Source organism: Cinclus cinclus, chromosome 19 (assembly GCF_963662255.1).
Source record: "Cinclus cinclus chromosome 19, bCinCin1.1, whole genome shotgun sequence".
Classification (NCBI taxonomy): Eukaryota; Metazoa; Chordata; class Aves; order Passeriformes; family Cinclidae; genus Cinclus; species Cinclus cinclus.
In genome coordinates this window covers 5061367-5073729 of record NC_085064.1, presented here as the reverse complement: position 1 = coordinate 5073729, position 12363 = coordinate 5061367, and the positions used below count along the sequence as shown (strand labels likewise).

Here is a 12363-nt window from a genome sequence, read left to right as displayed (position 1 = left end):
AACCCCGGTGCGGCAGCGGGATTTGGGACAGCTAAGACTGATGCTGAGACATGCAATGAACTGGGGGGTGGCCCTTGGCTGAGCTGCTTTGCGTCTCGGAGGAGTGTTGGGTTGTTTTTGGGCATTGCTGACTGCGGGGGTTCGGCAGGAGGGGAGCCCCCAGCTCGGCAGCTGAGTTGTGCGGGATCATCCCCAGGGAGATGTGGCACATCCCCAGGGAGCTGGGCTGGTGGTGCCTGGGGTTGGCAGAGGAGAAGGGATGCAGTGGGATGTCCTGTGTGGGTTTGCCAGTGCACTGGGGGAGGACTGGCAGGGGGGAAAAAAGCTGGGCCTGGATGAGTCTTGCCTGAGTTTTACAGATAATTTGGTAGAAAGAAAAATTCCTCTTATCCATCCTCCTCTGCTCTAGCAGACACGTGCCCCATTGAAAGGTTGGTACAGCCCTGGTGCGGCCACCCCAGTCGTGCCTGTTTGCCCTGGGAGTGGCTCCTTCCAAGGGACACCTTTCCACCTTTCCTTCCTTGGGAGCCCCGAGTTAGTGAACGTTTGCATCTTCCCCCACTGCCTGCCCTGCTCCAGCCTGAGCCCTCTACTGGGGTCTGTCACTGCTCCAAACGATGCTGTGGGCAGAGGGGACAGGCAAGGTGCCATGAGGACACCGTGTGCCAGCTGGGAATGCCCATCCACACACGCAGGTTTTGCGGCGACCCTGAGCTCTGCCGGGCTGTGCCTGTTCCAGCCTTGGCAGCTCTTCTCCCCAGCCCTTTCCCAGCTGTGAAGGAACATTTTGGTTGGAACTGCTACTGCCCTCTGGGGACAGAGAAAACCTGTCCCCGGACCAGCTCTGTCCCCAAGGACAACTCTAAGCGCCCTCTGGAGTCCCCACACTGCGGAGGAGGGCTGTGTATCATAAATCTTAAAAGAAGGTATTCTAATATTAATTATAAGTCTAATATGTATAAAATTCTCACAAACCGTGTTTCACTTCCAGAAGAAACTAAAAACAAAACAAAAAACCCCCAAACAACTGTCACTTTAACTTTGTAAATATTTATGTAAACATTATTTACAAGACTTTGATATTATATATTATTTGATTGTATATGTACACAGTGTAAATACATTTGTACCTCTCTTGTATTCTAAATAAAAATTACTTTGAACATTTATCATTTAGAAGAGGGATAGCATGGAGAGCTTTATTTTATGCACTGGGGGAAGGATGTGGGTATTGGGATGAGTGAAGGTCTTAACTAACACAGCAATCTGTGAGTGAGGAGATGTGGTGTCATCTGTTGGACCAAGAAGGGGATCTGGGAGAGGGAAAAACCCCAAGTTTTGGCTAAAGAAGCCCTTTTTCAGGTTTGGAAGCTGGGGTAAGTGCTGAATCACTCCAGAGCGGGTTGTACCTGCTGATTCAACTAGTCCCTATCCTAGTGAACTTGTACAGTCCTTCCTTGAAGCCGCAGCTACTGATATACTGTGATACATTGCACGAATTAGTGCCCATATTTTGGGCTGTGATGGGATACAGGTGCAAACCCCGATGGAAGGAAGCGACATAAGCGGGCTGCTTTGCCCGTGGCATTTCCTCCGCAGCTCTGAGAGCCGAACCGGCGCTGGAATGGATAAAACCTTTCCACGGACGCATCGGTTCCTGCAGGCACAGCTCGGCCGAGGGGAAGGGGTCAGTCTCGAGTCCCGAGGGGTTGTTTTAGACAAGCACCGGCCAGCTGGGGAGGCCACCAGAGGATTGTCCTCAGGGGGACACCTTGTGTGAGGGGCACCCAGACTGGGGGTGCTGCTCTCCGCCTCAACCCGCAGAACTGCAGCCCGGCCGGGGCTGTGGGGCCCGGTGAGCCCCGGGGGAAGCCCCTGGCTTCTCCCGGGTTCTTCGGGCGGGTTCTGGGGGAGCGGGTCACTACCGGGGGCTGCCCGAAAAGCGGCACACCCTGCCCGCACTAAAGATGGCCGCGGTTTCCCCCCCCTTGGGCTCCGCCGGGGCGAAGCCCAAGAGTCCCTTCGCTGCCAGGAACAGACATGGCTGCCCAGTCACCGCCCCCGCCGCCCTCACTGAAGATGGCGGCGCCCGCGCCCTCAGGCGCGCTCTCGCCAGCAGCCATCATGGCGGGCGGAAGGCGCGTGCGGCGGGGCCAAGATGGCGGCGGTCACCATGAGGCTGCCGGCGGTCCGTGCGCCCCTGGACTCCAGGGCGCGCCGGGGCGGCGAGAAGCACCTGGTGGCACCGGGGGACACGATCACCACGGACACGGGATACATGAGGTGCGGGCAGCGGCGGAAAGAAGCCGGCGGCGGTGGGGTGGCGCGGCTTCGGGCTGTACTTAGGTAGCCGCTCTCTCTCCGCAGGGGCCACGGTACTTACGTGGAGGACGATAAGCTGATCGCCTCGGTGGCCGGCGTGGTGGAGAGAGTGAACAAGCTGGTGTGTGTCAGGGCGCTGAAGGCCAGGTGAGGCGGCCGTGGTGGGCGCGGGCCGGCGGCGGGCCCGGCTCGGCAGGGTGAGGTGTGTGACCGCCGCTCTCTGTGCCAGGTACAACGGCGAGATCGGCGACATCGTGGTCGGGAGGATTACGGAGGTAAGGCCCCGTGTTTGACGCGGTGCCGAGGAGGAGGAGGGTGGTTGTGGCTCAGTCCGACTCTATGCACTTCCCGGGATTCTAAAACACTGATACTCATCAGTGTCCCTGCGCGGGGTACGGGGAACGTGCGGATTTTAACCGGGATGAGGCTGGAATAAGCCAGAGGAGCTGTCCTCTCCTGCGGCTTGGTGAGCTGCAGCTCCCGTTCAATTTTTGAGTGTGTACCCATAAGTTTGGGTGGCTTTTTTCCCCTTAGGTTCAGCAGAAACGATGGAAAGTAGAAACAAATTCCAGGCTGGATTCAGTCCTGTTGCTGTCGTCTATAAATTTACCTGGTGGGGAGCTGGTGAGTGTAGCTGGCTGTGTTTTGCATGGCATCTTAAGGTCCCCCACAGTCAGCTACTGATGGATTTTCTGGTTCTGGGCTACATGTAACTTTTCTTGTGATATTTCAGAGAAGGAAATCAGCAGAAGATGAGCTTGCAATGAGGGACTACCTGCAGGAAGGGGATCTCATCAGTGTATCCTTCTGCTGCTCTCATTGACAGAAGAGACAAGGGTGTGGGAAGAACAGGGAGAGCTTGGCTGGCCTGGCTGGGGGTGGAGAGCTCTGCTGGGGTGGCACTGGGCAGCCTTAGGGACCCTGTTTCCTTAAGTGGCACCAACAGGCAGAGGTCCAGTCTATATTTTCTGATGGGGCTGTATCACTGCACACCCGGAGCCTGAAGTACGGGAAGGTGAGTTATTCCAAAGCCCTTGATCCCAGGTTAATTCTGCACCAGCTGACTTGTATAAAGCCTTTTGTACGCTTTTTTTTTTTTTTTAAGAAAATAGCTCTGAGTAGAGCAGGATGTTTTTATAACCCATTCCTGCAGGACAGGAAGACTCAGCTCCTATATGGGAGCACCAAACAGAGGAGGGTCCTTGAGTTACCCTTTGATCCACTGCTTTCCCTGTCTGCAGTTTCAGCCTGCTTGTTCTGTTTCCCCCACTAGCCATTTGGGAATTAAATCCTGGGGAGAGATCTCCTCGCTCCTCTTCTGCTGGCTGTTGCCCCTGTGACTTGTTCCTCTCCTCACGGCTCTATTTTAGGCTCTATGCAACTGGCATTCATCTCTGTTTTTGAGCATTGAAATAAGCCAAGGGGCCATTGGAGTGTAGGCTGCAGTTTGGGATTACCAGACCAAGGGTATTAGCACTTAAAAGATGAAAGGGAAGTGTGCTTCTTGCACAAAGGGTGAAGGACAGTGATTGGATTACAAGGGAAAGTGTTCTGCTAAATTTGGCCTCTGACTCCTCGTTTTTCTGCAGGGATGATTGATGTGTAGTTACGATCAAGATATTATTAACATTTGTGCTAAGCACTTAGAGTATTCTTCATCTTCAAAGGGCTGCACAGGCATTAGCTAATCCTCCCAGTGCTCCCAGAGGCAGGCAGGTTTTATATTCACTGTTTCACAGGAAAAGGTGTTAAAACAGAGTTGTTCCTAGGCCAGGAATGGAGTAAGTGTATGTCAGTGACTTGGTGTTATCTGTGGTGCCTCATGATGTCTCTCACGCTGAGCCTCGTGGTCTGCTCTCCAGCTTGCCCAGGGTGTGCTGGTTCAGGTCTCTCCCTCCCTTGTGAGACGCCAGAAGACCCATTTCCATGACCTGCCCTGTGGTGCATCTATGATCCTTGGCAACAATGGCTTCATCTGGATCTACCCAACTCCAGAGCAGAAGGATGATGAGGCTGGAGGCTACACCTCCAACTTGGAGGTGAGTGTTCAGGGAAGGTGAGCCTTCTACCAGTGATGGTTTTTGGTCTGACAGTCAGAGGCACGTGAGTAACCCGACACTTTCTGGATCTTGTGCTAGGTTCACAGCAGGGCTTTTCTACTTGCATTATTTCACTGTGCATTCATCCCTTTTCCTCTGTCCTTCCTCAGCCAGTTCCCTTGTCTGACCGGGAGGTGATCTCACGGCTCCGAAACTGCATCGTGGCTCTGGTTACTCACAAGATGATGCTCTTTGACACCAGCATCCTGTATTGCTATGAAGCATCCCTTCCTCATCAGGTACAGGAAGCTGTAGTGTTTATTCCACACTGAGGGGAGGGAACAGAAAGGCTGCATCAGTTGCTGCTGAAGTCAGAGTTTCCTTTCAACTTACCAAGGCATCCTGTAGTGACAGTACAAACTCTCCCCTTCTGCATAACCTAAGTTACCTTGCACAATTTCAGGGATAGTTTGAAAGGTTCTGCCTCTGGCAAAGTCTGACTATTCCTAAAGAGAGATCAGTCCCCTTTTTGATAGATGTTGTGTATTCCTTGCTGGCATTATGGACCTTTAATTCCTATGAAAACAGTGTTAAATTTGGCATTGTATGAGGGTACGGTGCATTTTGTGAAGCAATGGAAAAGCAATTGTCATGTATTGTACAGAGAGCAGTCTCATGTCTGTATCCACATCCTGCACTGCTGGAAGGCTGCCTCCATTTGACCTCTTGCTGTACAGCTTTTCACTGTGATTCCTGACAGTACAATCATGAGCAATTCTCTTCCCATAAATAAATGAGATCTGAATTGTATTCTGCTTTCATTCCCAATCAGGTGTTCTTTTGAAATATAACTGTGTTTAAGTCATCTCTGCCCTTCCCAAATACAGTCTGTATCCTTCAGGGGAGATGAGGAGGGTTAGTAACCTCTTCTTTGATTTCCTCTTGTCTTTGTAAGAATTCCCAATTGGCAAAGTTAATTTTGCCTTGGACCCTCTGCCATAGGTCTTTTTTCACCACAGACTCCCACCTCTAAGCTCCCTTGCTGGTCACTGCCATGTGTCAGGGACCTTTGTCCCCCCACAGAGTGCAAAAGTAGTTGTTGATTCCTGGTGCTCATATTGCTATTCTTTCCACTGCAGATCAAGGACATTCTCAAACCTGAGGTGACAGAGGAGATCGTTCTGGAAGCTCGACAGAGGTTGCTGGATTTGGAGGGATAGGGCACATGGCCAGAAGCAGTCATTTGATGAAATCCCAGCATGGCAGCTTTGATTCTCAGTATTACATGGTTTTTTCCAGTGTTCTAGTTCCCAACATTCATTCCACCCTTCAGAAACCACCAAAATTCCTCATTCCTAGGATATCTCCTGTGTCTTTTTAGTACAAAGTAGTACTTAAGTACAATAGCCTTTTAGTGCAACGGCCTGAAAAATTGATATCTGACCTTTATAATGATTCAGGTGCAACTGGGACATGTCTCCTAGCACCTGTTGCTGTGTCTAGTGCCCCAGAACATTGTGCAGAATGACAGAGAGAAAGGCATATGTTTTGTGATGTTTCTCTCTCCCCAGAAGAGTATTTGGATTTTAATTTACTCGATAGGGATCTGCCAGTTTGTCCCCTGACTGAGAGCCCTTTTTTTTTTTTTTAAGGATATAAATCCAGGCACACGTGTTTAGAGAACAGGAGTATCCACACCCTTGCTAACCACAGTTTGGGTTTGGCTGTTCATGTCTTGAATGTCTCAGGGGTATGAGATAGGATGTGGCTGTCACTGTCCATATGAGCCAGGAGCTGTGGACAAGCAGTCTCCTGGTTTGTGTGTATCCTGCTGGTCTTTTTTTTTTATGCCTGAGGTGTGAGCTCCACTTCTGAGGAGGCACCACTATGATTTTGTATTAAGTATTTTACATTTCAATAAATTTTTTGAAACAAATCAGTCCTTCAGCAGTGTGTGCATTGGCTTATTTTTAGCTAGCTTGTGAGCTGTGGTTGGCTCAAGTTTCCTTGCCCTAGGACACTTGGAATGGTTACACTGTCTTACCTCCCCTTCAGCTGCTGCCTTTCACCCCAGCAGAACTAGACCTTCCTCTTCAGCCCTTACAGGGTTCCTCTGTAAGGATTGCCTGGTGTTCACAGTGGCTTTCTAAGCATTGCCTCCCTGCAGGATCCCATGGAGAGGTGAGTCAAGCAGAGGTGACTGGGGGATGACAGGGAGCCCAGTATGACACATGAAGTTCTTCAGACCAGTGGGTAGAGGTGGACATGTTGAGTGAGGTGTTGGCAGTCATTTCTCTGTGCAGAATGTGGTGCTTTCCCTGGAGAGTCCTCTCAGCTCCACGTTCTGTATTAAAGCTGTTTTATATGCATTTTATCTATTTGTATTGCAAATATATACTTGCCCCACAGCACTGTAATTCTTAAAAAAGGATGATGAAACATGTGCCCCAATTGTCCCTGGTTCCAACTTCACAGTTGGAAATTCGCAGTCTTGCCCCAGGCACCAGGGAAAATTCTTTGCTCGGTGTTTTCCTGGGAACGAGAAATTCCTTCGTTGCTGTCCCTCCTGCTCGGGCTGCTCTCCCTGTGGTCCCGAGCAGGCACTAGATGGCACCTTTGGATCGTGTTTGTGGCACTTCCCTTGGCCAGCAGCTCCGCCTCGCCGCCCTGCCAAACAGCAGGGCCTGGATGGCTGCCACCAGCGCTGCTGCCCACATCCTAAAACATAATGGGGCTAAGGACAAGCAAGGACATGGCTAATCCGTTCTGCTGCTGCACAACTGCCCGTGCTGCCTCTGAAAATAGTACTGAACTTGTTGGGGGTATTGCTGGAATGCTTCACGCAAAACCTGGGAACTGTTATTTTTAAGAGGATTGCCTAATAATTATTGCAACAATTACATCCTTAAGATGTCTGGGGAAATTTGAAAACCGAGGCTTGATGGTGACACTTTCAGGTCTCCACGAGGCTGCTGGTAGCCACATGACACACACCTGGACATGAACATGGACAGGACTGGTTCAAAAAGGCTAGAAAGCCTTTAGCAGGTTGCAGATGCAGCCCTCTACATCTTTTACTTAAAAAAGTATTTTCCCTCTCACCCCCTTACCCAATTGCTGTAGTTTAACAGCTGTTTATCTTATTGCCACGGAGAGATTCAGGGATTTCTGCTAAGAAACAACTCAAGATCTGGACTGCTTCAGCTCTGAGCTTTCTGATTCCTCCTGCTTGCTGCAGGATTCCTGATATTTTGGCATTAATGATGTGTTAAATGGGGGAGGCACATGACTTATCCAGTTCCCTTATTCCTCAATACCTGGCACTTCTGTTTCTAAACCCAAGAACACCAGCTGGTGAGGTTTTGTTGTGGATCTTTCCTGATGGGAGGGAACCAAAGGTCTAAGTATTTTCCCTGTGACCATGAGGGGTAATTACTGATCTTTCCACCTTCAGCCAGTGCAGGGGTCATTTCCTGATGGGAGGGAACCAAAGGTCTCAGTATTTTTCCTGTGACCATGAGGGGGTGATTACTGGTCTTTCCACATTCAGCCAGTGCAGTGCCAAGACCTAAATTCTGTAACAAGGCTTCAGCAAGGTCATTGCTGGCAGTTCCTGCAACCCCATCCAGCACAGCTCTGCAAACCAGCAGGTAACAAGCCAGCAACAGCAGTGTCCCCTTAAATTCTTGAAATAGTCTGTGGGATTTTGCTGGACAACTTCTAAGCAGGTAGGGTGAAAAGGAAGAAACTATGGCTTCTCTGGTTTAAGGGGAAAAAAAAAAAGAAGTAGTTGAAAGCAGGGTGGGAGAAACCTAGTAAGTGTTCATTTTTCTATGGGGAACTAAAAAGCTCATGCAGGCATTAAAATGTCTCAGACCAACCCGATTTCTTTGTTCACCAGTGTCTGACACTCTTTGTAAAGCAGCTGTAGCACCTCCCGTGCTGCTTACTCCAGGGTTAATACCTGGTGCAGTTGTGCTCAGAAGTGCAGCTGGCAAGTTCCCTTGCTGGTGTGTGTTGCCTGTAGGAATGAGAGCACAACATCATTCATCTGCAATGAGAATTTTCTTGTTAGTTGGTGCCAGTGTTCATGTATTATTAGGAAGAATTCCTTTACTCCTAGGAATAACCACTGAGATTTAAAATTTGTGCTAATGGGTTATTAATCCAATTACTGCTGCTTATTGCATTACTTCTGTACCAGCCGTGCACAGTTTTGCTGTTCAGCTGAGAGTGGTACAAATAAAAAGCTTTGTGTGGACCTGAGAAGAGACTGAAATCCCACTGAGATTAGAGACATCTTGAAATGTTTCTCTCAGGCTCCTGAGGACTGTTAATTAACATGCTAAGTTTTACTATTTGGTGAAGAGGTTGAAGCTTTTAAGATATTGTTATGGAGAAAACATCACTGCAGCTGTTGGATGAGAACCTACATTTACTGCGAGGTAAACAGAAAAAGTACTGAAGTATCTCTTAGGAAAAAAATAAATGGTAGGATGTACATGGGCCTGGTTGAAAAAACACTCCGTAGCTTTTTTTTTAAACTTTTTTTACTTATTTACTTATTTAATTTTTTAAAACTTATTCTGTATTCGCACAACTTTTCTGTCTCTGGTCTTCTCCAACAATTTCTGAATCTACTGGGCAACTCCCAAATTTAGCATGAGAGTCATGCTCACAAAAACTGGCAGCAGGGTTGGGGACAGAAAATGTAATACTGTACAGGAAGGGGAAGAAGGCAGGTATCTTGCTGTGACATTTTGGAGTGACCAGCTGAGTCATCTGCCTGTGTATTGTCCCACATTAAATACAGCAGTGCTCTGGGAAACAGGAAACGATTTTGGAGAAACTGCTGAGTGGAAAGAGGCTGGGGACTGCTGGCAAAGAACCCGCTCCACTTTGCTGCTTATGACTGCACAGCATCAGAAGGAATAAATGCTTGTTGGTCTGAATGATAAACTCACCTGCTCTGTTAAATAAAAAGTAAGTGCATTTATCTGCACAGATCTCAGGCAAGCCAGGGAAAAGAATATTTACAGCCTGTAGTGTCCACAGCACATCCCTGGAAGTGTTCAAGAACAGGCTGGATGGTGCTTGGAGCAACCTGGTCTAGTGAAAGATGTCCCTGCCTGTGGTAAGGGGGTGGAACATCAGGGTCTTTAGGATCCCTTCCAACACAAAAAATTCTGTGATTCTCTGATTGCATAATAATTGCATATTTGCAATTATTTTACTTAATTTGGTGAAGGTTTTTCTGAGCATTGTGGACCTATGGTTGTCTTCTGGAGTTTGCTCTGCTTCAGCCCTGCCATGGTAAGAGAGATTATCCAGGATGCTTCAGTCAGACCCCGAAGAGAATAACTTTTTCAGTGCAGGATGGTTGGTACTGGGTTTTGTAACTGGGTTTTGGGCTGCTTGGCCTGTGCTGACAGCTTAATTTCCTCACTTTCCTTCAATCCATGGAGCCAAGCTGGGGTTATATCACCTCAGTGAGAAGCTGATCTCCATCACTGAGATAAACCTGGAGAAATTCTACAGAGTTCAAGAGATGTGACCCTGGCTTTGTCTCAGCACAATGTACCAGAATTTCTCTCTCCTGTGTGGGTGTGTGTGCAGCACAACCAGCCTCAGTACCTGCAAATTGAGCCTTTGATGGAGAAATCCAATAGAAATGGTTTGAGCTCAGTCTCCTGACTAAGAATTAGTGATGTAGGAGCGCCTGGCACAGCAGAGATGGAGGATCCCGCAGGGCTGTATGAAGTGCTACATTTTGGATGCTATTGTTAGAAGATGAAAAATACAGGTCTGCCAGAGACCTTGAATATGGCACAGGAGACACAGACTGTGTTTGGATTTGTCACAAGGGAGGAGTCATTATAAACAAGCTGCTCTGTGTCCAGATGGTTGCCCCGAGCAGGAGGCTACAGCACAGAATTGCAATTGTGTGTTCTCCTGTTGTTGAGTGGGAGCAACCACAGACCTTCGACCAAAACACCTTGACCTCAAGCTGCTGCCTTGACCCTCTTCTATCCCCAAGGTGAACTGGAGAATGTATGAAAAACTAAGTATCTTCAGCACTACAGTCTGCTCTTTAGCTCAGGGAACTCTCAGTGCCTACTGAAGAATTTGGGGGGTTAACTCCATCTTTGTACCAAATGGTGCACAAAAATAGGTCAATAAAATATTTTTCTCAGTTGTCACTGGTCTCTATGGCTGCTTTGGGTGTCGAGTTCTGTGTATGCTGAGAGCATTCATAAGGAAGTGAAGACCTTTGGTCAAACAGGGTGACAGACTCCTGGCTATCACAGTAAGCTGCACATAGCTGACTCAGTAAGGATCTCTTCTTCCCTGTCCATCTCTGCAATCATCCAGGAGGTGCTGCAATCATCCAGAGCTGGCCAGAGGCTCTGAGACGCCTGCAGTCAGATCTGTGGGAAAACAACTTGGGTGGCCCTTCTAAAGAGGTAAGGGATTTCACACTAACTTTTTTTAGGCTGTTTCACAGGTGTTTTTTTTTTTTTTTTTTTCTTTCCCCACAGAATCACAGATTAGTTGGGGTTGGGAGGGATCTCTGGAGATCATCCTGTCCAACCCCCCTGCCAGGACGGGGTGACTGGAGCAGGTGACACAGGAACGTGCCCAGGTGGGTTTGGAATGTCTCCAGAGAGGGAGACTCCGAGCCCTCCCTGGGCACCTGTTCCAGAGCTCTGCCACCCTCAACCTAAAGAAGTTCTTCCTCATGTTGAGGGGAGGAACTTTTTGTGTTTTAGCTTATGGCCATTGCTCCTCATCTTGTCACTGGGCACCACTGAAGAGAGCCTGGCACTGACTGGACACCTCTTGGAGATATTTACACAGATTGCTGAGATCCCCTCTCAGTTTTCCTTTCTCCAGACTAACCCGGCCCAGCTCCCGCAGTGTCTCCTCATCAGATTCCAGCCCCGAATCCCCTCGGTGCCCTCCACAGGATCCTCTCCATCCCCGAATCCCCTCAGTGCCCTCCACAGGATCCTCTCCAGCCCCGAATCCCCTCGGTGCCCTCCACAGGATCCTCTCCATCCCCGAATCCCCTCGGTGCCCTCCACAGGATCCTCTCCATCCCCGAATCCCCTCAGTGCCCTCCACAGGATCCTCTCCCTCCCCGAATCCCCTCGGTGCCCTCCACAGGATCCTCTCCATCCCCGAATCCCCTCAGTGCCCTCCACAGGATCCTCTCCCTCCCCGAATCCCCTCAGTGCCCTCCACAGGATCCTCTCCAGCCGCTCCTTGCCCATCCCATCCTGAGGAGCCCAGCGCTGGGCACAGCACTCCAGATGTGCCCCACCAGGGCCGAGTAAAGGCAGGATCCCCTCCCTCGCCCTGCCGGCCACGCTCCTCAGAGCCTTCTCCCCGGATCCCCCCTCTGCCCTTCCCGGCCCGGCCGGTCCCTGCAGCCGGAGCGGGGCCGGGATCGGGCAGCGCCGGGCGGGAGGCGGGGGCGGCGGAGGAGGAGGAGGGGCCGGAAGGGGATGTGACCGCCCGCCCGCCGGCCCGGGGGTTCCGGGATCTCCCTCGCCTCCTCCGCCGCCCCCCGGCAGTCCCGCAGCCCCGGGGTACCCGCGGCCCCTCGCCCCGCTCCGCCCGCCCGGCCCCGCTCCCGCCGGGCCCCGCTCCCGCCCGCCCGGGGATGCGGCCGGCGCGGTCCTCTCCGCCTGCCCTGGCCCGGCTGCTGGGCAGGAACCGGCCTCCCGGAGCTCCCCGGCCTCGCAGCCCCGCTCCCGGCTCCGCCTGAGGCAGCGGGCACGGGGTGCCGGCCCGGCCGCCCCAGCGCTGCTCCGACGCCGCCATGGCCCCGCCGGGCCCCGCGGCCCCGAGGTAGCGGCGGTGGAAGGAGCCGAAGCCCGGTGACCGAGGAGCTCCCCGTGCCATCCCCGCAGCCCAGGGAGCGTGCGGAGCCCGCCCGGAGCTGCTGCTGCTTCGCCCGGAGAGCTGACATGGTTCCAGCGCACCTGACCCTCCTGCA

General features: G+C 51.1%; 1 protein-coding gene across 3 annotated transcripts; it reads left to right on the top strand.

Moving 5' to 3' along the window:
- The first annotated feature begins 2158 nt into the window (after positions 1–2158).
- Positions 2159–6300, top strand: EXOSC2 (exosome component 2). Of its 3 annotated transcripts, XM_062505551.1 has the most exons (9): positions 2159–2283; positions 2368–2469; positions 2552–2597; positions 2857–2946; positions 3056–3121; positions 3269–3337; positions 4185–4361; positions 4532–4660; positions 5501–6300. In XM_062505551.1, the coding sequence occupies exons 1-9, from the start codon at positions 2159–2161 to the stop codon at positions 5579–5581; spliced, it is 885 nt and encodes a 294-aa protein (XP_062361535.1). In that variant the 3' UTR covers positions 5582–6300. The 3 variants fall into 3 exon arrangements, with proteins under 3 accessions (XP_062361535.1, XP_062361537.1, XP_062361536.1); XM_062505553.1 differs by lacking the exon at positions 2857–2946 and having other exon boundaries at positions 2167–2283; XM_062505552.1 differs by lacking the exon at positions 3269–3337 and having other exon boundaries at positions 2167–2283; positions 4194–4361.
- Positions 6301–12363: the final 6063 nt, after the last annotated feature.